Below are 26,439 nucleotides of genomic sequence, written 5' to 3' on the forward strand. Positions count from 1 at the left end.
AGAGCTGAGGTGGTTTATTACACAATGAAAGCAAATGTTTCCTGGAGGTAGAGTCCAGCCGAGCTGGGGAACTCAGTGGAGCTTTCTGAGTTTCTGCCTCCTGATCCACAGAGGTGGCAGATGCTTGGGGTAGGGTGAGGGAATGGGAGTGGGCTGTTAGCTTTTTGGTTTTGTTCTAATTGAAAACAACAACCAAACCGAATGGAAGGGGTGGCTTCCCACCCAGCACTATCAGCTGTCGTGAGCCTCCAATGGCCCCGGGTGTGTGAACACCGTTAGCAAACGGGGAACTTGGGACTAGTCTGAAGTTTGGTTGTGAACAGGCAATGGCTGGACCTCTCCTTCCTCTCGGGATTGGGGGGGGGGGGGTCCGCCTCTGGTTCTCCCCCAACTCTGAAAGGCAGTCCCCCTCCCGATTTGGCTTCTCCCTAACTTATCTCATCCACTTGCTGATAGCCTCGCCGAGTCCGGGAACAGGGTGGGCATGCCAACCTCAGGGGTAAAGACTGAGTCACACCGTGCATGCTTCCCAGAGCAACCCACGGGCCACCTTCATCAGAAGCATTTTCGGGCTCCATCCCAGCCCTCCTGAGTCAGAATCTCTGAGAGCGGGCCCAGGAATCTGCATTTTTAACAATCTCAGGCATTTCGAAGCACTAAAGTTTGAGGCCTGCTGGGTCTTCAGCAGAGGCCAGATGAGTCCCCTCCACAATCTCCCCCCCCCCGCTTTTGACAAAAGGCCTCGAGCCCTGAGCCTCGAGGGCCCCCGAACAAGGACTCACCGCCACAGACTTGACCTGCATCCCAGCAAACCAACGCAGCTGCTCCAGGACACCTTGGAACACCTCTGTTTTGTAGGCAGGAAGGTTGTCAACTGCTTCATGCAGTGTTTTTTCCACAGAGCTCAAGGGGCAAGAGGCTCCAAAGGAGATACCTGGAAACACAAGCTTAGAATCACAGCTCAGAAAACACTTTCATACACAGCTCCTAGGACACTCTACTGGTCCCTGAGTGAGGCTGGACCAGATCTCACGTCCTTATATGGGTGAGGAAATTAAGGCCCAGAGAGGTTAAGTGACTTGCCCAGTGCCACACAGCTAATGTAAGAGCCAGGACTCAACCACATGTCTCTTGATCCTACAACCAGAATGCACTGCTCTCTAAACCAGTGGTTCTTAACTCAATAAAATCAGATCCCTGAGGGTGAAGTCCTGGCTTTTTTTTTTTAAAAAGCCCCCAAGACCTCCCCGCACTGACCCCCTGCCCCAGGAGTGATTCTAATGTGTAGGTAGGATTGAGAATGACTACTGAAAACCTCACAGCCCCCCTTTGCCCCCGGCACCCTACCATGGATGCTCAGTGGACGAAGGCAATGAAGGGGTCCCCTTCTCCCCATGCAGGGAGGCTTCCCTGGCACCCACCACCCCATGTGACCCATCCCCAGTACCCCAGCCCCTTCCTCCAGGGGCTCCAGGCACACCTCTCCTTACCCTCCGGTCCATGCTCCACTGCATTCAGCTCAGGGATCCAGGCTGGGCAGACGATCATAGGAAACAGTTTATTCTTGAACTTCATCTCGATGCCTTGAGAGAAACAAGAAACCTGAAGTTAGAGGCTCCTACCAGCACAGGCCTCAGCACTTTTCCCGCCACTCATGCAGGATCTATGTTCACAACTGCATCATATTCTGTGGGGGTCTCAGGATTAGCAGGCATGGGGGACAAGATACGGGGGCTCAGTGTGGTTTCCGCACTATCAGCCTGAACACTGTGTCTTTCTCTCCCTCCCAAGAAAAAACCCTATCAGAATTCAAATGAGATGAACTTTTGGTGTTTTTGGTCTTTTGATGTTTTTATTACTCAAAAAAGCTTCATTTTTTTTTTTCATTTAGCTCTCTCTGCTTGTGTCTTCAATACCTTCCCAACGATTTCTGCTCTTCAATAAGGAAAGCACACCCAATCCTGTCATGAACACACTCAGCACACGTGGAACCACCATAGGCCCCGTTGACATGATTCTTCGTTTCAAATGAGATGAACTTGAATGTGTGTGTGTGTGTGTGTGCGGCAGGGGCGGAGGGGATAATATACAAAGGCACAGCATGCTAAAATATGTCAGGAACCCATCAAAACACTTTACATATTTTAACTCATTACATCCTCACAGTAGCCCTTGTGAGATACTGATTTTCTGTTTATGGATGAAGAAGCTGAGGCACAGGAAGGTTAGGTTCTTGCCCAAATTACACAGCTAAGAACAGGCATGTTTCAGTCTGTGAGCAATTCTTAAGGGTTGGGGTATCATAGTAATAATAACATGAAAGTCTAGCATTCAGACAAAAAGGAAAACTGAGAGAGAAAACATCAAATCTGCCTCCTCGGTCCCCAGCGTCTGCCTCAATTCTTCCAGGCTCATGGCTCTGCGGGACCACACATCTGTATCCGGTTTCTGTTCTCGGCTAGTCAAGGTAGAGAGCTCTGTGAACAGACTCACCTCTGGTCCTCAGACCCTGTTAGCTCTGCACCTCTCCCAGCCCCTCCCACAGAGCTACAGATGGGAAGGTTCACAAAGAGAAGTCTGTGTCCTCCCCACCCTCTCATGTGCTGTGTAGAGTCTCCAATGGGTGGTCCAGGCTTTGAGGAGTCTGGCCTGTTTGAATATGGGCTCCCAGGACAAAGAATGCAGGTTGCCCGTCCTGACAAGGCTCTCTCTAGGCCTGCTTCCCCCAGCCCCCTGCCTGGTTGTCAGTGGTTAGTTACACTCTTGGGTGTACATATAAGGGAGAAGGGGTGAGACAGATGGAGTGGTCTTCAGAAGCTATTGCTAACTTGAAGCTTACAAAATGTTTGTGGATTCATTCCCTTCCATTAGAATCTAATTGGGTCCAGGATGTTATGTGACCCATGGCAAAGAACATGTCATGGGTCAAAGGAGCTCGAAAATTCTTCCAGCCAGTCATTCTCTACTTTAACTCATGCCACCCTGGACCCCAGGGCCACGGCCACACAGGCTATCAGGGTCACATCACTGGAGGCACATCTCCATCCTGCCACCGTGCCATCCCAGTGTGTCACGTTTCTGCAGCTGGGGTCTCGGTCCTGCACCTGTGCTCACCAGGGCGGGGCCTACTCTGTCCTCCACCAGCTTGGAACCAAGCCAGGCCCTCCTCTCTGTGTCTACAGATCCAACAAGAATCCAGGGCCCAGGGGGCTCCTTCCAGAACCAGAGCCAAGGGTCTCCCAAAGGACTGCCTGTGGTTGCTTAAAAGCGTGTCAAGTCCCCCCACACCAGAGGTCCTCTAAGGCAGAGCTTGGCTCCACCACAATCCTTTCCTCGGAGCCTCACTGGACTCGGGACCCAGCAAAGTGGAAATGGGCCAAGCCAGCTCCAGAAATGGATGGATTTCCGTCCCTTTGAGCACCGGGGAGGACAGCAACACAACCTGAGTCTCCCTGCCCATTTGCATATGGTGAGCCTCATGTCCCAGGTGGTGGCACCAACAGGCAGGTGGCCACATCACCCCTAGAAAAAGGGAGGGGCAAGAGAATGACATTGGTGGAACCCCTAATGTCTGTCAGGCACCAGCCTAGACATGTGACCCCCATCACTCCTTCCTCTCTTAGACCCCGAGATACTCAGGGAAGGAATGATGACAAGTGATCTTGTTGCCCCAGCTCCTCCCATAGTACCCGACACAGAGCAGGTGCTCTATGTGCTCATGGAGAGTCAGCAAGGGTCTCCTCGGGCCTGAGAACAGCCCCGATATGTGAAATGGGAAATGAGGGCAGGGGCGGAGAAGCAAGATTTTTGAGGACACATGGCCAGCGAGGGGTTGCCCCCCGCCCACTGGCCCCGGGCAGGCTGCAGGGCTGCCCCAGCTCTCACCGATCTCCGTGTTCCCCACCACCAGCTTGGCCTCGGGGTACTGGGCTTTGAGGTCCAGCAGCTCCTTCAGGGTGGAGGCCTGGATCCAGGTCACGCGCTCGCCTTCAAAACGCAGCTGCTTCCGAGGAACATCTTTCAGCCTCTGGAAAATGTAGCTTTTTACCGCACTGTCTCCTTTCCACCGCCATTTCCTGATACACTGAAGTCTGCAATGGGATCAACTCTCCTACCGATTTGTTGAATACCGAATTCAGAATGAAGAGACAGGTCCAGGGAGAACGGAGGGCAACGTCCTCGTGTTGAGGCAGGGGATGTGTTGTGGCTCTTACATTATCTCGCTTACTCTTTAGGAGGTGATGGGACCTTCACCTGCCACAAGGCAACCTGAACTGTCCTGACCGAAAGCCTGGGTTCTGGAGCAGTGCCCCCTCATCCCAATATCACCCAGAAGTGCAGTGGACAAGGTGTGGGACAGGGCAGAGGTGGCAAAGGAAGGTGTCAGGAGAGAATGCAACAGAGGCCAGTTCTAGTGTGTGAGGGGTGCTGTGGGGCTGGGAGAGAAAACCTCCAGACCAAACTGACAGTTTTTCCAAGGTTGCACCATCCAGAGAAAATATGCTGGTAGCCTGCTGCCAAGCCCTTCTTTCTGGCCCACTGGACTCACTAGGCTGTCTTCATGTGCTCAGCACCCCCCGGAATCTGCACTTGAGAACTCGGAGAGAGGCTTGATTCTTTCCTTGCCATAAATGTCAGAGTGAAGGAGCAGCATCGTCCCAGTGAGAGGGTGCGTGTGAGGGTGTCCTTAAAACAGAGCAGCAAGCCATGGATTGTGCCCTTTGAGCACAGCTTTGTTTCTTTGATTGTCTTAAATAAATGGACTGCTTACAGAGAGGAGAATGGGTTGCTTGGGGGCTTCTATGTTCAATTTAGCCAGGAGACCAGCAGATGCTTCTGGAGCACCTGTTACACTACATGGAGTAGAGTCCAGAGAGATCCACTCTCTGTGCTCAGAGCAACATGTGTGAGAGAAGTGGGGGTCCCTTTGGGAGTATGTGACAGAGGGACTTGACCTCTGGGTGTCAGAGGAAGGACAAAGACACAAAGGTCCCAGCTGGTATGAAATAAAGCGGGTCTCCAGAGGCTCCTGGCACAGAGACTGAGTTGGGCCTCTCCCTGGGGCATCACCTACCAGCAACTCTGGGGGGAAGATGGGCTCCTGGGTGGGATCCAGGGGCATGAACTCCTCTGGGTTGAATAAAGATGGCAAGAGAGTGACCTGTTAGAAAAGGGAACAGTTGGGTGATACCGTATCTCCTCCTTTAAAATGTCCTGTAGGACCTCCCCAGCCCCTTGTCCAAGCGAACTTGTTTGCAGCCCCCATCCGGCTTGGTGGAGGGCCAGGAAGCTCCTGGAAGGCAGGATAAGGAGGTCTTGCCAGAGGACCCAGGGCTAACTTGCACATTCATCACCCTCACGGTCTGGGCATAACCATTCCCTCTTCCGGCTGCACTGTCCGGAGTGTGAAAAGAATCCATTGCCTCGTTGATCTGAGACTGGCCCCCAGGTTTCCCAGGAGAGGAGGACCCACTTACTTTGGAGTCTTTCTTCTGGTTCATGCAACAGTTTGGGTTGTCCCCACTTCCTCCGCAGCACCCACCATCCTAGAGAGATGACAAATATTCACACAAAAAATATTTGCAACGAGTTTTCACAGAAGCTAAAGAACCTGGGTCACTACTATCCAGTGAAATCTAGCTCTGCTCCTACCCCAGCATCAGTGGGAACAGCAGATGGCCACTCCCCATCCCACTCACGTCTGCATGGACGTAAGACCTCTGCTTTAACCACTTTCCCTTTCTTGGTTGATGGAAACTATGCAACTCATGAATAAACAAATAGGATCTCTCCTGGAAGCAGCAGGAAAATTTAATTTTAAGAAAATTTCTCTGTAGGGGTGCCTGCGTGGCTCAGTCAGTTAAGCATTGGACTCTTGATTTCAGCTGAGGTCATGATCTCAGGGTGTGAGATGAAGCCCCAAGTCGGGCTCTGTGCTAGGTGTGAAGCCTCTTCAGGACTTTTTCTCTCTCTCTCTGCCCCTCCCAGCGCCATTCATGGTCTTGCTCTCTCTCTAAGACTTCTCTATAAAAGCTAAGTCCTACTTTATCAAAACATATCTTTATGCCATTTCCCCCCCCCCCCTCAGGGCTTCCTCCTTAGGAGACTTCTCTGAAAGGAATCCCCACGGGTGCTCTCGGCATGTGCCTCAGTCAAGTTCTAGGGGCTTGGTTGGGCTCCTTCCAGGCTCCAGTCTTTGTGGGGCTCCTTCCAAGCAGGTCCAAGACCAGTGCTGACTTCAGAGAGGCTTCCAGCCAGTGTGCCAGATGACCTCATCACTACCTATTAGATGCTTCTTGCCAGAAGACTAAACACTCCTCCCTCCTCACTGTGACCCTGTGCTAAAGGAAGCATACAGGTCCAATGACCACCACTCCTGGGAAAGAACTGGTTCAGGACCTCTCAGGGTGCCAGAGGCAGAGCATGGAGTAAGTTCAGATCGCTGCCTCCCAGAACCGAGGCGCTGACGGTGGGGAAGTGGTGTGTCACCTGACTGATTTGTGCCAAGAAGGCAGGAGTCTCAGCTCAGGATCTGGGAGACACTCCAGAATCCTGAAGTTATGCCAAGAGGCAAAGGTGGGAGAAACTCCCCAGCACGGCTCCAAGCCCATGTCCAAGGCGGCCAGTTCCTGCAGAAGCAGGTCTGGGGCAGCCCTTTTGCCCGTGAATCACAGGAGACACATTTCCCAAGGGATGAGTCACACCCCCGACTAATGTGCCCAGGAAAGCCCTCAAAGGGCCATGGAGGCGGAAAGGGTGGCCTTTGAGAATCTGAAAGCACTGTCAGACCTGTCATGGGGAGAGGAGCCTCCCGTGCCTCGGCCTCCATGCGCATGCCACCTTGCGTGCAGACCCCAGGTCCCTCCTGCACTCACAGCCTTGCCGCTGGGTCTCAGAGCGCTGTCCGTTTTGGACCTTCCCACCACTGCCTTGCCCTTACCCTCTGTGTTTAGGCAAAAAGGAAGAGAGAAATCAAGTTCCTCTAGTGTCTCTTCTCACTTTTCTTCTTGGAGACAGGTGATGCAGGGGACTCACCAGACCCCACCTGACTTGAGGGAACCCACGTACAGCAAGCCATCAGCCTCACTCACCCAGTCCTTGTGGGGAAGGACGTATTTCACAGAAGTACATTTTCCAGATAAAGTGTCAGCACATTCTTCCTTAGATCTTTTTTCTTGATAATTCATGGACACGTCCATGACATAAATTACTGTGACGTACAATAATGGGTCACTGCCCTCATTATCCACCGATGTTGGATAAGGCTGGTTTTTTTCCCCTGGAGAGATTTTTCCTTTTCTCAGCAGCCTGGACTACTAGGCTTGTGACAATTTTTACAGTTCCTCCATGCCATTCTTTGCTGCTAGATGGACATTGTCATTTCTTGCTGTGAACAGCGTACCTCCTTCTAGCAAACCCTCCTCACCTTCCTAATGTGTGCTATGGGCTTGAGAATGAGCTAAGCAGGTTTGTTAGAACTGTGTGTAAAGTCAGAGTGCAGAGGCTCCGGATAAGGCCTTGGGGGGTCTCCAGTGAGCTTCTGAGCACACTCTGGGTACCAGTCACTTTGGGAGCTCTGCTCTGTCCTCACCGCCCTGCAGCTGGATCCAGGGAGGCACTGCCAACACAGTGGAGTCGGGAAACATTTCAATGATAATAAAACTCCAACCCTGGGAAGGAACATACCATGGACTACACTCACAAGCCCTTCTCTTTTCAGAAAGTAGGAGGGCTGGTAAAATTGTATCTCTTTGAGAAGCCTCTTCAGAAATAAATACATGGACAAGATTAACAATCCTCAATTCTCAGGGAAGCCTGAACAATTTACGAAGATCAAATAGTGAGTAATGGGAGAAATGTACCAGCATCATAATTTATAGTTGCCATGTATGTAAAACTTAAGATGTGCCAGCCAGTGTTCTAAGGGCTTTACAAGAAGTACTTTCCACAAACACCGTAAGAATTATTATAGGTATTATTATAATTTTGTGGTATTATTGTAATTACATATGTCTTATTACAATTTTAGATGTATTATTATAACACTATAATATTGTAGGTATTATTAGAATCCCATTTTAGAAATATGCCTGAGGTCATGCATCGGTTCAGTGAAAGGATGGGATTTGAACGCAGGTCTGCAGACTCCCAAGTCTGTGCTTTCAATCATTTCCCCTTAAATCCACACCTCCTCATTCTTGGTCATCCAGTGCATTCAGCGGGATGTGCTGCCTTCCCTCCCTGTAGACCCCATCCCTATCTCCACCCTCTGTGGTCATCTGGATACAACACTCCTTTTCAGAAGGTTGCAGCCCTAAAGGTCCGTGAAATTTCAGGCACAGGTGTCTGTGACTCTCCCCTCAACCCAGAGTCAAACTGAGAAGAGACAGTTTGATTGGAGTCAGGGTCAACTTGCCCCAGTTGGAGAATCAGGTGAAATCTGGGGAGATAAGCCAGGAAGGGAGAGGCCAGCCCTCTGTCCTCCCTGCCGGATGGCGTGTGTGTGTGTGTGTGTGTGCACGTGCACGTGCGCGCGTGCGCGTGTGTATGTGCGCGTGCGCGTGCGTGTGTATGTGTGCGCATGCTTGTGCATGTGCGCGTGCGCATGCGTGTGTGCGCACGTGTGCATGTGTGTGTGCGTGTGCACACGTGTGTGTGCGCGTGTAGGTGTGCGCGCGTGTGCGTGTGTGCATGCGTGTGTATGTGTGCGCGCGTGTGCATGTGCGCGTGTGCGTGTGTGTGTGTGTGTGTGTGTGTGTAAGCAACCCCTGCAGAGCCGGGCTGTGGCTTCTCCCTTGGAGGTATACGAACACTGCAGGGATGCACAAACTGGAGATCTAATTAGCAGTTTCACAAGCCCCACAGAGTGCCAAGTGCAGACAGCAGCTCGGGGAGGAACAGAGAAGCTCAGGTGCTGAGGGCTGGGTTGTTATTTAACACCAGGCTCAACACCTGGCCCACTGGAGCGCTTCAGACCCGAATGCCTGGAGGAAGTTAGCTCTTGGACCGCACGCCTCGTCTGGGAGCCAGCCTTCCTGGGAAGGACAGTCCTCGTGCTATTGCCGAGAACCCTCCGCCTAAGAATGGCAGAGTCCGATGCCTGACGCCAGGTACCCACAGCAGGACAACCTACAGGCTGGGTTTCTTCTCTTTCTTCCAGAGGCCGGGGGCCTCCCTCCCAACTGGGATTCCCAAGCGCTACTTCTTTAGGAGCAGGGCTGCAGCCCCCCAGGGGGGCCCCCACTTACCCTGGCGAAGGTCCGGAAGCCCTGGAGGATGGCTCTGTAGCCTGTGCAGCGACACAGGTTTCCTGGGCGGGGGGACAAAAAGCTGTTGTGAGTGCAGGCCCCAGGGCAGGGGACGGGTTTGTGACTTTGCTTCTGACTCAGGGAGACGCTTGGTTTCCTTATTCTGTTTTCTCTGCCTGGAACACCCTGTCCTCCTCCTTGTGTTCCTGTATCACTTCTCCCAGGAAGCCTCCCTGGACTGCCCAGACTGAATCAGGTGCCTCTTCTGAGCGCCCCCATGATGCCTGGTCATAGACTTAGCAGTGAGCTCATCCAACCACATTCTAAGCTCTCTTCCCCTTCAGAGCGCAAACTCCTTGAGGGTAGAGACTGTCTTTCATCCCCTGGGGCATCCCTGTGTCCCTTGTACCTTGCATAATGCCTAACATGGTAGGACTCAATACAACTAACTGAATAAATGATGAATTGAAATGCTGAATGGATGCGGAATCTGTTCAATCCAGAGGAACAGACACCTTGTCCAGGCTCCTGGGCCCATTCACAGAAGGCAAAGTGGGAAGCTCGTTCCTACCCAAGGCTCAGAATCATGGCCACCTTCCTCATTATGTGGCCTGTGCAGAATCCTGCTCCAGCACAAGCTGAGGAGAAAGGGAGCCATGTGACTAACCTCTGTGGAATTTCCCAAATGATCTCCTCCTGCGCCAACCTCCCAGTGCCACCCCATCCCAGCGCAGGACACCTCAGGAAGATGAACACTAAGGCAGGAGACCCCAGAGGTCTCCAAACCACACAGGTGTTCCTCAGACCAAGAGAGGGCTCAGCTCCAGCAGACCTGAGCCACCACATTGGGGTAGCCTGAGCCTTTCCTCCAGAGGGCAGTGCCTCAACCTCCTAGCCCATTCCTGGCTTCCACTCTGGCCCTGCCCTAACCTCCACAAAGCCCCGTTTGCTATTCCCCCTTCTAGGCGGTGCCTCAAGGCCTCTACCTTGGAAGGCATTCTCAATCTCCTCAATGGTGGGCTCGGGCTGGTTCCGAAGCAGCGTGTACATGCTCATGACGATGCCAGGGGTGCAGAACCCACACTGGGAGCCATGGCTTTTGGAAATTCTCTCCTAAAAGGGACAGATGACATAGACCCACGTGTTGGCAGAAGCTCTGTCAGGCTCTCTAGGTGACACAGCAGAAGCCCGTCCATGTCAACCAGCAGGGTGGAGGAGCAGCCCCTGCATGAAGTCAGTCCTGGTGCCCACGGTGGCCTTGGCCAGTCACCAAGCCTCTCTGGAGCCCTAGGTTCCTCACTTGTATGGTGACGACCACCCTAGGACTTATCTCTGGAGCTGTGGTGAGGATTTAATGAGATCATTCATGTTAAACTCTTAACATTATTATACTTGGCACATAGTAGATGGTCAACCAATGTTGGTTATTCATAAGAAAGTCTCTTCAAAGAATAGTGACCATTTGAACCAGAAGGGCTTCTCACCCTCCATTCTCTGCATTGGACAGAGGAGGAAGTGGGCCCAGAGATTTGAGAGATTTAGCCAAGAACACACATGGTGAATGGAAGAGCGGTCTCATGTTCTTTTAATACACTAGCCTGCAATCCAGCACAACCAACATTTATTAAGAACCAAATGAATGCATTTTTTTTCCAAACTAGAATATCACTACATTCTTAAATGAAGGCAATACTTGGAGTCCATGGGGACATAAGAATTTGGAAATGTGCCATATGCATTGAATGTCACAGAATTGTCATTCAAACTCTGCAAGATTTTTAGTACAAGAGATTCTCCAGGTCCATATTTATTATTATTATTATTTTGTCTCTTGGGAGTCTCTCTTGGTACTTAAGTAAAATTGCTAAAGTACTATATTTCCAGTGCCTCACATATATGTTCATCCATTTTATAAATATTTACTGAGAACTTATTCCGTGCCAGGCATGGTAAAGGCACTGGAGACAGAACAATGAAGAAGAAAGATGAGATCACCAGTCTCGTAAAGCTAGTAGGGGAAATACTGACAAAAGAAACAGGAAAATTCCAGGTGGAGGTCAATGCTATGTAGGGATTTAGTAGAGGCTGATGGGACCCAGAGTGACCAGTGGTCACTTAGGAGTGCTCAGAAACAGCCACTCTGAAGAGGTGACTTTTAAGTTGAATTTAATAACATGACTTGGATCAGGGAAGAGTGTATATGATCTAATTATGTTTGTTAAGAATCACCCTAGGGGGACCTGGGTGGCTGAGTGCGTTAAGTGTCCAACTCTTGGTTTTGACTTAGGTCATGATCTCAGGGTCATGAGATCGAGCCCCATGTCAGGCTCCGCGCTGAGCACGGAGCCTACCTAAGATTCTCTCTCTCCCTCTGCTCCTGCCCTGTTCTCTCTCCCTCTCCCTCTCCCCCTGCCCTGCTCTGTCTTTCTCTCCTAAAAAAAAAAAAAAAAAAAAAAAGAATTACTCTAGCTGTGGGTAGGGAATGAGTAGGTTACAGGGGACAAGAGTAGAAATGGGGACCAGGACACAGTGGTCCAGGCAAGAGGGGATGGTGGCTCAGACCAAGCAGTAACAGAGGAAAGAAAAGGAAGGCTTCATCGTAGGGTTTGGAAGTAAAGTAGACACCACATCTGAATGGATTGGGTATGGTGCAGGAGAGAAAGAATCAAAGGTGACTCCTAGGTTTTTATCTTGAGCAATTGGGTGGATGCTTTCGCCATTGACTCAGATGGAGGAAGACTGGGGAAGAAAGGGGAAAAAATAGGGTTTGGGAAGTTTGAGACAGACATCCATATAGGATGTCAAGTAGGCAGTTAGAAATATGAATCTAACCTCTGAAGAGAGGTCAAAGCTGAAGATACAAATGGGAGTGCTGTTCGCCCGTAGATGGTACTGAACTTGCCGGGTGGGGGGGGCGGGGGCGGGGGGTGTGCAGAGGGAGAGGGGAAGGGACCCGGCCTGAGCCCCAGGAGCGCTGCAGCAATTAGGAACTCAGCAGGCCCAGAGCCAGCACCGGGCACCAGCCTGGAGGTGGGAGGAACACGAGCAAAGCGTCATGTCCTAGGAACCACAAGGAAAAAAACCAGTGGACGAGGAGAAGCAGGATCTGGCTCTGCAAGTTACTTGAGGCCAGAACAAGTGTGTGCAGAGTAAGAATCTGTACCATTGGAAAGAGAGGGGTTTAGTGGATTATTCAGATACGGTCCCTGTGTTTAAACTATTCTGTCTTTTCATCTGCTTGTTTCAAATTCCAAGCCCGAATTAACCCTTTCACATCTCCTGCAGGTTGGACAAGTTTAGTAATCTCCCCTTCTGCTGCCTAAGGAATGAAGCTGTAGAGGTGACACATTACATGCTGTGACCCTCACAGGACTCGTTCAAGCTGCCCCTCCCCTCCCCTGGCTCAGCCCGAGGCCCTGGCCCGGCACCCACATAAGGTGCCCAAGGAAGGCACGGTCTGAGCAACAGGTCTCCTCAAGTGGCCAACAGGCCTGCCTCAGGCACCTTCTGTGACTGTCATGCCTGGAAGACCCCCTGCCTCAGTTTCCCCATACGAAAAGCACTGGAAACAATGGTCTTTCCTTCCCACGGTATTCTGTTTCCATGTGTTGCCATGCTGCCTAAGAGTATCCTGATTCTCTCCACAAAACCTCCCAGATTACTGTCCACTCTTGGTTCCTAATTTCAATCCATTGACAGGCAGCCTGATAACATCAGAAAAAAAGCCTTGGTCAGACACTCCGACACCTCTATCCTCTTATTAAGCCCTTACTAACCTCCATGTTAATGGGGTGGAGGCCTACATCCATATTACCTGCAGGTGACACTCCGGAGGAGCAATGGGGTTACCATTTGAGGGAGCAGGGAGTAGGGGGGCTTTTTAATCAAGGGCACAGAGCATTTGGAATCTTGAACCTGAGATGGTGGGGGTTTCCTAAGCACACCTGGGGGCCGGGGGGGGGGCGGGGAGGAGCTGCGTGAGGCAGTCCCTTGCCCCTCCTTCCTCCAGGTCTGGCATAGCTGGCCAGCCCTGGCCACCAGATCTGGCTGACCTCGTGGTTCCCTCAGGGTCATGCAATGTCATGCTCCCACAGGAGGGAGCTTCAGGCTCAGGGCCTCATCTTTCTGCCTCACAGCCTCCACCACCCCACCCCAGGTGGAGGTGAGGGAGGTGGCTGGACCACAGTGCCTCCTGTCCAGGCAGTGACACTCAGCCTCACAGCCCAAAAAAGCCTGCCGCCCTGGCATGACCCCCCCTTGCCTCCAGTTACCTGCACAGGATGCAGCCTCGACTTGGTGCTTCCTATGCCTTCCACTGTCGTCACGGCAACATGATGCAAAGAGCAGATGGGGGCCAGGCAGGCATTGGCGGAAAAGTGGCTGAAGCCCCAGATTAAGGTCATTCCGTTGTTGACTCGGGCCATCGGAGACTTTGAGATGCTTTGTCACGACCCCCCACTCTACATTACATTCTGGGCTCTTCCATGGGTGTCCTCGCCTGTCTACCCAGGCCGCTGGGCTAGCAACAAAGGAAGCTCCGCCCACCCCAATGAGGCACAAGCCCCTGCAGAGTTCTGTGGGGCATTGGGCCTCCGAGCTGGAACACGGGGCCAGGGTCACCCTCAGCCACCGCAATACTCAGCCCGACCCTGGAGGCTGAGTCAAGAGGAAATTTCTGGCAGGTTCCAGGCCCAGTGCTTGCTCCTCTCTCTGCAGGGCCCTTCCTTAGCCTCTTCAATTTCAGAACCTCCAGTCACTTTTGCTCCTCTGCTCTCACCCTTTGTCTCCCATCCTCTGTGGGGGAAAAACAAGGGGGTGATCCCCAGGAAACATGAGACAGCAACCCCTTAAACAGAGCTTCTTGATGTCCATTTTTCTATTCACGCTTTATCCACTTATACAAGCATATCAGTTCCTGAGGGCCAATCACATGCCAGGCACTCTGCTGAGGGCTGAGAAAATAAAGGTGAGTAAGATGTTCTTCAATAGCCTATGGTCAACCTGGGAAAATGTGTGAAGCCAGTGTGAAAATGCAATTTAAACAGCTTATGGTGACTGTTTCAGGAGGGCTGAGCACAGAGTACCGTGGGACCAGCACAGACCCCAATCTTGGGGGTCAAGGAAGGCTTCCCGGAGGAGGTGATATTTTACCCAGTCCTAAAGAGCTAGCAAGAGTTAGCCAGGTGGAGAAGTCCTAGAAGAAAGGACATTCAAGACCTGGGCAACAGCTTATACAAAGACCAGGAGGGTGCCTGGGTGGCTCAGTTGGTTAAGCGACTGCCTTTGGCTCAGGTCATGATCCCAGAGTCCAGGGATCGAGTCCTGCCTGCATCGGGCTCCCTGCTCAGCAGGGAGTCTGCTTCTTCCTCTGACCCTACCCCGTCTTGTGCTCTCTCTTGCTCAAAAAAATAAATAAATAAAATAAAATCTTAAAAAAAAACAAAGACCGGGAAATGAGTAGGCAGAGAGTGTCAGTAGTTCACAATTGTCCCTACAAGGATGGAGTGCTGGGCCCACTGAGAGAGACAGCTGGAGAGGAAAGATGGGGCATGCCATGAGGGGCTCCGAGCACTAAGCACAGAAATTGGACTTTCTCCTGAAGGCAGTGGAGACTGACTGAAGGATTTCATGGGATTGGAAATGAGTCTGGATCTTAGAAAGGTCACACGTGGCGTGCACACACACACATGCACACACTCACAACCTGACCCCTGCCTCACAGTCCTCGCATGGACAATCAGCCAGTGGGCAAAGGATACACAATCTTGTTCTGGAAACGATCGTACTTGGAAAGCATCACGGTGCAAGCCCCACAGCCCCCTTCTCCACAGCCCAGCTTGGTCCCGCTCAGCTGCACTGGACGGTCGAGGGTTAAGGAACATGAATTCACAGAAGAGTCTTTGCTGGGCTGCTGGGAAGCGCATGGGCAGAGCTGGAAGTACAGAACCATCCACTGCCACACACAGGATCGGGCCCCTCAACACAGGGAGGCAGCAGACCCACATGGCCCCATCATCCAGAACGTCTGCACTGCGCCCCAGAAGGCAGAGAATGGGATCATCTCCACTGCACAGATGACGAAAAGCATCAGGGTCCCATTGGACAGCACCCAAGTATCTTCCAGGACTCCCAACCCCATGGTCTCACTGGGCAGGTGAATCAGGCACCTCCAAGGCCTGCACAAGGGGCAGCCCTCATGTCACCGCAGCTGGGTGCACAATGAAGCCACTTGGGCCAGACAGAGACATTGATCTGTTCTGGGACCTACTGAGTCCCGACTTGTCACCTTGGACCTTTTGGGTTGATGAAGTCCAGGAACCAAAATTAGGGTTGGACCAGGGGTTTTGAATACCCACCCATAGGATATGTGACCAGAAATGAAAATGAAGATAATCTCTGAGGTCGGTGGGGGGCAGGATTGGAGCCATTTCTTACATGTACTTGCAGAAATAATCTGATAACTTTGAGTCTATTAACGTGCCTCAGTACTAGACTATTCTAGAGAGCAGCATTGCACTTTCCCTGAGATACACGGGCTCTGTTGCTGCTCTTCCCACAGGCTGCAGGCCTCTGAGCCATCGGGCTCTCTACTGAAGATGGAGGTCATTATTGCTGGTCGCTTCCCACATTTGCAAAATGAAATGAAAATTCATCACAAATTCTAGATAGCCATGAATGGTTTGATTCTTCAGTCATTTCAGAAATACTTACTTATGACCTCTAATATGCTGGACATTAGTCTTTAAACAATGACATAGCACCTTATACTTGAAAAATACTTATACCCATGGACCCATTTGATCTTCACAATAATTTCAGGAGCGGGTAGGGCAGGAGCTCCTATTTCCCCACAGATTAAAACAAAACAAAGCAAACTGAGGCCCAGGAGGTAAGGTGAGCCCAGCAAGACAACACGGTCACTCAGCTCACCTGGTGGGAGGGCCCAGACACAATCATCTGACTCCAGATTTGGGGGCTCCTCCTTCACCCTGTGGCTCCCTCTTCTAAAACACATCTGGGAAGAGCTCCCTATATTCTAAGCAATTCTTCTGACTCATCAGAAGATCTGCAGTTAGCAGTAGTTCAGACAACTTAAGAGCCCAAAGTCTAGCAACATCTTCTAGCCGGGGGATTTTTTTGGAAGCCGGTGTAGAAGTCAAGCCTGAGGTTTTTCCTCTTTTCCAGAACTCTCAGAAATGAACTCTCACCACAGTCCACAAAAAGCCACCTGACCTTCATTTCCGTGAAAACTTGCAGTTTTCATTTGAGATTTGACCTTTAAACTAGCAATTGCTATGATTGGGATTATCTGAGGCTTTCGGGCCTTCAAAACTGCATCAGAAAACTAACACTGGTGTCCACAATCTCTGAGAATGTGCCTCTCTTCTCAGACCCCCTAGCAGTGGAGTTCTGTGCAGTCTCCCAATCCTACTGACTGATTCCACCTCTGCAAAAGAGCCACTGGGTTCATGGGCCGTGAAACTCTGGACTTGCCCTCTCCATGGAAAATCCAGGACAAAGTATGCTGGAGCCAGACACCATCTGGTAAGAGGTGAGTGAACCAGAGGGAAGGCTGTGGACTTCAGGCTTGTTTCTGTGCGTACTGAAACAATACTCTGCTGTCCTCAAATAGGGGACCTTCATGAGCCGCAGACCATCCCTAACTCCGGGAGTGAGAGGGATTTGTTAACAGAAGTCAGGATGAGCATCATCCCAATGACCAACCCTGAAGAGTTTCCAGTATGACTGGAAGATTAAGAGCATGGCTCTAGGCTTTAGTCCGGGCTCTGCCAGGATTGGCGCAGAATACAAGCAAGAAGCAGGTCCCTTCTCATGAGTCAACCTCACTTCCTCCTCTGTCAAAGGAATTGCTGTGGGGATCAGTGAGATCACCCATGAAAATCACTTTGAACTCCACCTATGTACAATAAGTGCTCAGGAGTCCCCTGTCCCTTGCCTCCCAGTGCCTGCCATCTCTACAATGGAAGGTACCTCTACACATTTCCCCACTCAGGCGTCCTTTCCCAACAAACATGCCTTCTTCTGACATTCCTTCCACCTTCACAGAACTGGAAAGATTCCCTAGGAAGCCCTTTATGGATGAGCAAAGATCTCCTGAGGAAGGCCCACTCCTCCTGACAGCAATGGCCACAGAGTTTACCAGGGCTAATGAGGGCCTTTCACAGCTATTCATTTTACAGGCCCGGGATAACCCTTGGCATCACTAGAGTCTTACCTGGAAGAGATCTTAAGAAACATCAAAAATAATCCTCTCAATAGACGGTCGATAATTTTATACCTGGAGAGCTCAAAAGACTTCCCAGGGTCACACAGCTGCTGAGTGACAGAGCTACAACTAAGATGCAGGGGTCTTAGCAGGGGTCTATAGCCCTACTCCAGGGCTTTGTCCTCCACATTGCACAGCCTCCCACAGTCACTAGAAAATGACATAAGGCCTAGAGAATGAGTCCTCACTGCCCCCCCCACCCCCACTCCAAAGTCAGGATACATTTTCTTCTCAGGTAGGCCAAAAGGGTTGTTTCTGGATCTGCATTTTTCTCCACCACCTATAAGAACAAAAAGAAAAGAAACATGTATCCTGGGTATACTTAGCCATTGTCTCGCCCAAGAATTTGTGGAGTTAATAGGGATGTGCTCAATGTATCATGAAAATGAAGGTCTTTTTCTTGACAATTCCATAAGAATGAACATACTAACTATGAGCTGAACTGTGTACATGCTGATATTCCCCAATTCTGACCTTCCACTTCAGTGCTCAGCTCTGGACCCACCCCAGAGGGCTCGGGTGTTGCACCCTGCACATTGGGCTGACCCAGACAGAGCCCCCTTCAAATCAAACATGTCATCTCATTTCCAGCTGCTGGATCACACCAGGGACAGCTAAAAATGGCAGCATGCAGATATCTGGCTGTGCCCCCTGGCATGTACATTCTCAGAGAATAGAGGGGTGGTTGTTGGCCTGTGCTCACAGTGGAGTATTCCAAGTGTTGGGTTACCAGAGCCAACAACATGACACATGTCAGACATGGAGGAGAAATCACAACCCATTTGGTTAAGAGTCCACAAAGGGTTTATTTAATAAGATGGAAAGCTTGTCTACAAAGTCAGGTGCCAGTTTCCAATGCAAAGAGTCAAAGGAAATCCACAAAAACCTGTGTCACCACGAATACTCATCATATGTTATGAAGGGTACTAGGGTTTGGGTGACTGGGATGGTTAAGGAGAGAGAATATGTGACAAGAGTTTTATTAGAGAGAGCGGCACTATGAGTCTTCCATCTTCCTAAGGTTGAGGAAAGGAGGTATCTGCCTCACCCCTCAACCTTCGTGAGGGGGCTTCCATAGCCCTACAGGTGAAGCTAACACACAGCCTTAGTAGGACAGGGCATATGGTGGTCTGGCATATCTAAAAGCTAGAGATAGGCTTACCAGAGAAGCCGAAGAAGAAATGGCAGTGTTAGGATTGGTGTGCACTCCCCGAGTCCGGGAGGGCAGAGGATGTGAAGTGTTGGCTATGGACCTGTTGTAGGCCATGCAAGAGAGAGAGAGACAGCTGACATGGAGGTGTTTCAATCATCCCCCAAACACTGACTACAGAAGGCTTGGGACCTCCAACAGAGTCTGTGTGGAGCAGACCTCCCAGAACTGGAGGCTGAGGAAGGACCATTGGCCAGAGAAAAGCACATCCCACGTGTAATGAGACTTGCAACTGAATGTTCCCGGTGGTGGGAAGGTATCTTCCACCAGCACTGATTAATTGAGAACTTTTTTGCTAACCCCACCTCTCTATCCTGACCTGAGGCTGTGTATGGAAACTCAGAAGCGACCATAGGACTTTTTTTATTGAATCCAGAAAGTCATAAAACTGCCAGAATTTGGCCCCTGAAAAAAGCTTAAAGGAAAGTAGAAAATCAAATTAGTTTCCCTTCAAGATTACACCCCACAAGTCCGGTTTGTTCAAAGTCCTGGGTACAAAGTTCACACAGGAAGCTATTTCTTTTCTCTTAGAGATAAATGCACAAATAAAGATCCCTATCACATTGCTTGGAAATGGCAGGAAGAGCCTCTTGGCTTACTGCCTTCCCCCTGAGCTGTTGTTTGCTCGTCTTCCAGCTCAGCTTTCATCACATCAGTCCCCTGCTCTGTGCCTTCCTTGACTTCCCACATATGCCAGGAACATCAAGTTCCCTAGGCTGCCTTCCAAGGTCCTTTTCCATATGGTCCCCAATCTTCATTTTCAGCCTTTTCCCCTCCTACCTCCCTGCGAACCTGGTCCTCACACTCCAGAGAAAATACAATGTATACCTCTGACTCTGTGCCTTTGACCATTCCATTCCTCTTCCACCTGCGTCTTGACTTAGAAGACCCCAAACGCTTCCCTGGCAAAGGCTTTTTATATCACCCCAGCCATGAATGGTCCAACCTTCCTTGCATTCATACAAAGAATGGCTGTGCTCAATGTATCATGAAAATGAAGGTCTTTTTCTTGACAATTCCATAAGAATGAACATACTAACTATGAGCTGAACTATGTACATGCTGATATTCCCCAATTCTGACCTTCCTCTGGGAAGGGTTGGGCCGGCAAACGCCATGGAACCTTCTCTGAACAGGATGTCAATGGGTATTCCAAAGGACAAATACTTTGTGGGGATATGAGCTTAGGAGATGCTGGGTTCAGCAGATTTTTCTGATAAGATTTAAGCATCAAAACAAATAATAGCTCTAATGGATTATAACCCATTCAATAAGATTAAAACTTGTAAGTCCAAAAGTGATACCTAATACATAAACAAATTGGAGAGAAGAGTAAAGTCTGCCTGACAGAGGAATGCCAACTAATGAATACGGTTGGCCATCTTGCAATCAGCCCAATAACTGAGCCAGTCTAGAATCATCAATGGGTGCTAAAACTAGTGGGTGAAAGTTTAATGATCAAGATACATAGACTCAAAGTATCTTCTCACAGATTATAAAGAGTAAAGAAGTTATCTTACAGTAGAGAAAACTGATGGATACCACCTTAACCAAGCAGTCAAAGTTCACATTCCAAATAATGGGGGAAACTGACATCCTGTGCCTCCCGATGTAATGCACCGAGAAACACTTACCGCTTCTCTAGCATTTCTGCCCAAAACACAGACTCTGAATCTAATTATAAGAAAGCATAGCACAGGGCGCCTGGGTGGCTCAGATGGTTAAGCGTCTGCCTTCGGCTCAGGTCATGATCCCAGGGTCCTGGGATCGAGTCCCACATCGGGCTCCCGGCTCAGCGGGGAGCCTGCTTCTCCCTCTGACCCTCTCCCCTCTTATGCTGTTTCTCTCTCGCTCACTCTCTAAAAAATAAATAAAATCTAAAAAAAGGAAAGCATAGCACACACTCAAAATGAGAGATGTTCTACAAAATAATGGCCTATTCTCTTCATAAACATCAATGTCACAAAAGACAAGGAAAGGTAAAGAGCTGTTCCAGCTTAAAGGAAACTTAAGAGACATGGCAACTGACTGCATAGTATGACCCTGTGTCCCGGGCTTGGGGGAAAAGTTATAAATGACATTATTGGGAAAATTGGAATATATTGCAGAAGGGCTATAGATTAGATAATGGTATTATACCAACACTGGATTTCCTGATTTTTATAGAGACTGGGTCTATAAGAATATTCTTACTCTTAGTTTAGGGGTAAAAAGGGCATGATATTGGAAATTTACCCTCAAATGGTTCAGAAAGAAAATTTTATATTTTATGTACTTATTTCTATTGATTATATACATAACTAAATATATAAAATTATTTACGTACTTACATACATCTACATATCTACATATATATCTATAAACATATCCGTACATATCTAATACATGTGTGTATCACATAAACACCTATTCATGTGTGTGTGTATGTACAGGGAGAGAGAGCATGAAGGAGATAATGATAAAGCAAATGTGGCAAAATGTGAACAGTTGGTGAATGTCAGTAGTCTATATTTCTTTGTATTCTTCGTGCAACTTTTTTGTACATTTAAAATAATTTCAAAATGCAAAAAAAAAGTTTAAAAAATAAATCTCCTCAGTAGAGGATTTCTAAGGGCTTTTAATACTCATGCATTCATTCTGTCCTCATTAACTGGGCACCTAGGTGTCAACGTTGTGCTAAGTGGTTTAAGAATATCTGAAAAGAGGGGCCGCCTGGGTGGCTCTGCCGGTTAAGACTCGTGATTTCAGCTCAGGTCATGATCTCATGGGTTGTGGGATGGAGCCCTGTGTCAGGCTCCGCACGGGAGTCTGCTGGAGAGTCTCTCCCTCTGCCCCTCCCCCCTCACTCTCATGTGCGCACATTCTCTCTCTCTCCCTCTCCCTCTAAAATAAATAAATTTTTAGAAAGGATATCTGAAAAGAGCATTTCATGGGAATAGTTTTCTGTAAAATACATTTTGTAATATATTACTTCGCCTAATTATAATCCATCTCTTTAACTGGTCCATAAGGTCCCGAGGGGCAGGTGCCTGGCCTCTTCTTAGAGAGCATATTCATCCAGTGCCTACATACCCCGCAGGCGCAGGCTTGGGGGGAGCTTGTAAATGTGAGTGAGTGAGTCAAAGCCACCATGAAGCTCTCTGTAGCTACCACCTGCTTTTTGGGGATCCCTCCTGGATGCCTTTAGCTGCGCCCTGAACGCCAAGTCTGCCAGACTACTCCGTGCGCCACAATCTCCCCTAAACAGAGAGCGACTGCTCAGAAATTCTAGAATCCCACCCACTAGAATGTCACTACAATACCACCAAAATCCTGGGCAGCTCCTTCTTTCCCTCCAACTCTGACTCTAGAACAGAAGACATGGAATGATGGTTATCAAGGCCCATCACCCCCAGAGAAGGCCCCTGAGATATTTGATTGTTGGCATCAGGACCCTCTCCAGGACCCTCTCCAGGACCCCAGTCAGTAGAGACAGAGTCCTGGACAGCCTGAAATGGGGAGAATAAGAGGCTTACATTTAAGAGTGAGTCACCCATTCCAACAGCTTCTTTGGTAACTTCCCTGCATAATATCCAGTACCAAAAGATCTAGATCTAGCAAGATCTTGGAAATAGAAACGGGAACACACTCACAGCTGCCTTGATCTGACTGGGAATTCCTTCTTGGTCTTGTTTGCAAAGCTCTGCTTTCACCTCATCACTCCTTCGCACCTTTCTAGCAGTTTCTCAAGAGGCCACAGGCTTATAAATTACAAACATGAGTATGCATCACAGAAACTGACACTAGTAAAAGCTTCCAGAGATAGTAGGGTCTGATATGACAATACCACCTAAAAATGTTAAATTGCCTTCCTAAAGTGGATCTAAGACACAGGGGTAAACAACTTCACCAAGCCAGATTTACTTTGAAACGCTTCTTTTCATGTCCCAGGCATCATAGCACACCCTCCCTAAGGAAGAGCAGAACCTTGTCGTGTCATACACGAATTGATAGCATGATAAATAAGATAATCTTAGAGTAAGATGTGGCCTTGGAAGTCATTGAATCCAGCTGCTCACTTAACATAAAAAATGCTTAGAAAAATTCCACCGAAGATGCTTTGTGTAAATAACACTTCTAGAAAGTCAACTCAGCTATTAGTTGAATCTCTCCAAGCAATCGCTGAATGCAACAAAGTTGTTGGAAATGCTGGGTGCAAGTTTCACAACCGTCAACACAGAAGCTGTACCCTACCTCTTGGTTTGCTGCCAGATGCCAGTCCTGAAAAGAGATTGGCATGGAGAGACACACGGAACCTGGAAGAACATGGCTGACCACACCCTCAGAGCCTCCCGTTGGTACCCCTCACAATGAACCCAAAGGTCTTCAGAGCACCAATGTCGCCATGGCTCATGGAACTCCCCTGCTAGTCACCAGACACATCCTGACAATTTAAGCACGAGATGCCCCACGAAGTGCATTTTAGTTCTTGAAAATTACCTCAAACGTCACCCAATTTCTCAATGCAAAAGTGCCAATAGAACAAAACAAATAAAACGACCCTTCTTTGGGGGCCCCTTGGGCACAATCATTGCTCACGCTGTCCATATGGCCATTTACAAGGTACAACTATGACTATCCTTCTCCTGTCCCTTTCATTCCTGACCGGGGAGCTAGAGCTGACTGGGGCACCTCAGCAGTGGTGGAGGGAGGGGTATGGGGACAATGCAATGTGCTTGCATCCTCCCTCCCTGCACCTGCAGTGAAATTTGCAAAGATTCACACCCTTGCAGGGCCTGGAGTACTGGTACCCATGTCTGAAGTCCCCCTCTGCCCCCCCACCCCCCCATGTCCCTGCACACCAATAAAGTTCATCCAAGTGGACAATTTTTATCAAAGTAAAAGACTTGAAATATTTACATGCAGTACTAAGTGAGAGGAAGGGGAGAAACATGCCCCTTATGAAAAAAAAATTGTGGCTTGCCACAAGATGTTAGTAAATGTCCTCACACAAGTTAGCTGTCACATTAAGCATGAAATACCAGAATCAAATGCTATGTCTATCTTATACCCTGGTATTAGCAAGAAAACAAGTTCCTGTTCCTTCTCTCAGCAAAGAAAACAACAAAAGCCGGAGGACATACTGGATTAAACACAGAGATGGAGGCGTGGTGGGTGACCTCCGGTCTCACCGAGGACCCTGTGCCCCGTTCTCGCTTTGGGCCAGTGTCTCAGCTGCTGTACACTGGGTGGGGACTCAAGCCTCTCTTCTCGCTCGCCTCTCCTGCACTCCTTTGCCCCTGGAGCGTCTTGCCTGTCTTCCAGCTCTGAAAAGGTTTTCTCGTCCTAGTGTTACCCAAAACGCAGCAACACTTTGGTGGGAGAGGGGGTGCGGAATAAGTGAGAGAGGAGATGAAAGAGAAAGACTAGAACCGCCTTTTCCAAAGGACAAACATCTGCCCCCCCCCCGGGGGGGGGGGGCAGAGAAGTCAGATGGAAGGCCGGGTCCTTCTTACCTTTTTGCCATTCACAAAGAAAACCAACTCATCTGCTGTCATTGTTACCGGTTGGGTCCCTGAACTCCAGGTACCTCACTCCCAAAAGACACTGACATGTATCGATGCTCAGCAGCTTGAAAAAATACACCTCCCAAGAAAATGAAACTTGGCCGGCCAATAGGAAAAAAGCCGCCCAGAGCTCCAGGGCACAGGGAGTTCCTGGCAAAAGCCACCAGTTTACATAACCGAGGAAAACGCAAACAATTTTAGCCAGGAAACCACACCCTCAAGAGCTGTGTCAAAGAGCACAGAGGAAGGCACATGCAGATATCAGCCAGGGGAGGGCCCTGTGGCCAGGTGTCTGAAGCACCACCTCCCAGAACCTTCCTCAGGCCCCCCTGTGGCCAGCAGAGAAGGAGGAAGGGCCGCGGTCAGAGCCACGGCGACAGAAATGAGTCACACCTTCCCCCTCTACACTGGTCATTTTACCACTCAGGTTTACAGCAGCCTGGACTCAGCACTTACAAGAGGACTCATTCTTGCACAGCCTGGAGGAAGACAGTGGTCACGAGCCATGGAGCCCAGTGACCCAGAACCCAAACCTGGCATCTGACCTCGGCCGTGTCGTCTTCAGAACTCAGTCGTTTTCTTCCTGTGAATGGGCCTACGAATGGCACCAAGAGCAGAAGGCAGAGAGACGAATGATGTGTTTTAGGAGTACGTTGTGAGGTTGCCAAGAACCCAAATCTTCATTACTGTTGCAAGTGTATTCTCAGCAGCACAACAAAAATTATCCTGTTAACAAACCATTTCTGAGGTTCTTCTTTTGCTCGTTTCTCCCAGGAAAAGGCCCCTGATAAGTGATCAGAGTAACTCATTAAGGATATTTCAAAATATCAAATAAATTAAAAAACCCACCCCTTACAGGACCTGGGCCAAGTTGACACAGAGCTGCAAACCTTCCCCCTCCGGTATCCATTACCTTCTGGCGAGCACAAGCACGTGGCCCACCTGGGCAGTGCCAATGAGCTCTCTGTGGTCAGCACCCAACTGTGCCTCCCTGCTCGCACACACATGCACACCCTCACCAGCATTCCCTCCGGTCTCCTGTAGTCCTGGAATAGCCAGCCTCTCTGTAGTGGGTCACTCCCCTGTGCCCCTTGCAGGCTACATGGGGGACGAGAGGAGCCTTCGGCGGATGTACTCAGAGGGTGGCAGCAGCCTAGGGAAACTGCAGCCTGCCAGGACATTATCAACACAATGCCCTCTCCTTCCACACACTTTATTTAAGCAGGAGATGAGATCTCACTTGTAGGGTGACCAAGCATCCCTGTTGGGTCCCAACTATCGTGCTTGAAGAACGGAAACTGTGACCAGTCTCTCAGTCCAGGGCAAACTGGGATGGTTGGTCACCATAAAACAATGGTTCTTAACTGGGGGACTGAGTAGAGGAGACATCCCCGTGTCGATACGTTTCATGGTCATGACCGAGAGACGCTCCTGGTGTCTTTGCTACTAAACACCCCACAATACACAGGACAGCCCCCAACAACAAAGAATTATTTGGTCTTAAGATGTCAAGAGAGCCAAGATTGGGAAACCCCACTCTAAAAAGAAGAAGAAAGAAAGAGGTGGGGAGAAGCAGAGGGGCTGATTCTGGGCAGTGTTTCATAACAGCTCAGTCCTCGCTGACCACACGAACTTCTCCGTGGTTGGGAGGTTTTCCTCTGTCCACTGACCCACCCAGCTTTGCAAGCCCTCTACCTTCTCTTGGCTCGGCTCTGGCCAAAGTTCCAGGAAACTCTCAAGATCAAGAGGAAGGACTGAGGAAAGAGCTTGGGGTTGGGGGTTCGATAGTTTGGCTTAAATAGTAGCTCTAGCACTTCTGTGAGACCTTTGGCAAAAATCACTCTCTTGGCTTCAATCTCACATACGAAATGGGGGTGCCTGCCTACTTTGTAAGAATCCTGCCTGGTAAGGATGGAAGAGATATCCAAACTTCAGCCTCTTTCTCTTAATCTGGAGGTGAAATTCCTCTCTGTTATTGTGGAGCATTAAAAAAAAAACAGAAGTGAAATAAATATTTAATAAGGGCTTCTGTTGTTCAGATATTATTTCTGTGGTAACTATGGTAACTAGTTTATTTCTGTAATACTGAGATTTGGCAAAATGCTGACTTTGTAAGATTATTCATTATTTGGCAAAATATCGGTGACC

The 26,439-nt window shown here is 49.5% G+C and overlaps 1 protein-coding gene across 1 annotated transcript in view; it reads right to left on the bottom strand.

Moving 5' to 3' along the window:
- Nucleotides 1-24,459, bottom strand: part of XDH (xanthine dehydrogenase) — a 59,040-nt gene extending 34,581 nt beyond the window's left edge. The window contains exons 1-11 of the mRNA XM_035000853.1: nt 24,241-24,459; nt 17,758-17,815; nt 15,008-15,104; nt 13,520-13,628; nt 10,235-10,361; nt 9,249-9,310; nt 5,478-5,546; nt 5,075-5,161; nt 3,886-4,027; nt 1,491-1,583; nt 783-934 (exon numbers count right to left, since the gene is read on the bottom strand). Of these exons, the coding sequence (XP_034856744.1) occupies nt 783-934; nt 1,491-1,583; nt 3,886-4,027; nt 5,075-5,161; nt 5,478-5,546; nt 9,249-9,310; nt 10,235-10,361; nt 13,520-13,628; nt 15,008-15,104; nt 17,758-17,815; nt 24,241-24,282 (1,038 nt within the window). The 5' untranslated portion in view covers nt 24,283-24,459. The remainder of the gene's footprint in view (nt 1-782; nt 935-1,490; nt 1,584-3,885; nt 4,028-5,074; nt 5,162-5,477; nt 5,547-9,248; nt 9,311-10,234; nt 10,362-13,519; nt 13,629-15,007; nt 15,105-17,757; nt 17,816-24,240) is intronic.
- Nucleotides 24,460-26,439: the final 1,980 nt, after the last annotated feature.

This window comes from Mirounga leonina, unplaced genomic scaffold (genome assembly GCF_011800145.1).
Source record: "Mirounga leonina isolate KUSES-001 unplaced genomic scaffold, KU_Mleo_1.0 Mir_125, whole genome shotgun sequence".
Classification (NCBI taxonomy): Eukaryota; Metazoa; Chordata; class Mammalia; order Carnivora; family Phocidae; genus Mirounga; species Mirounga leonina.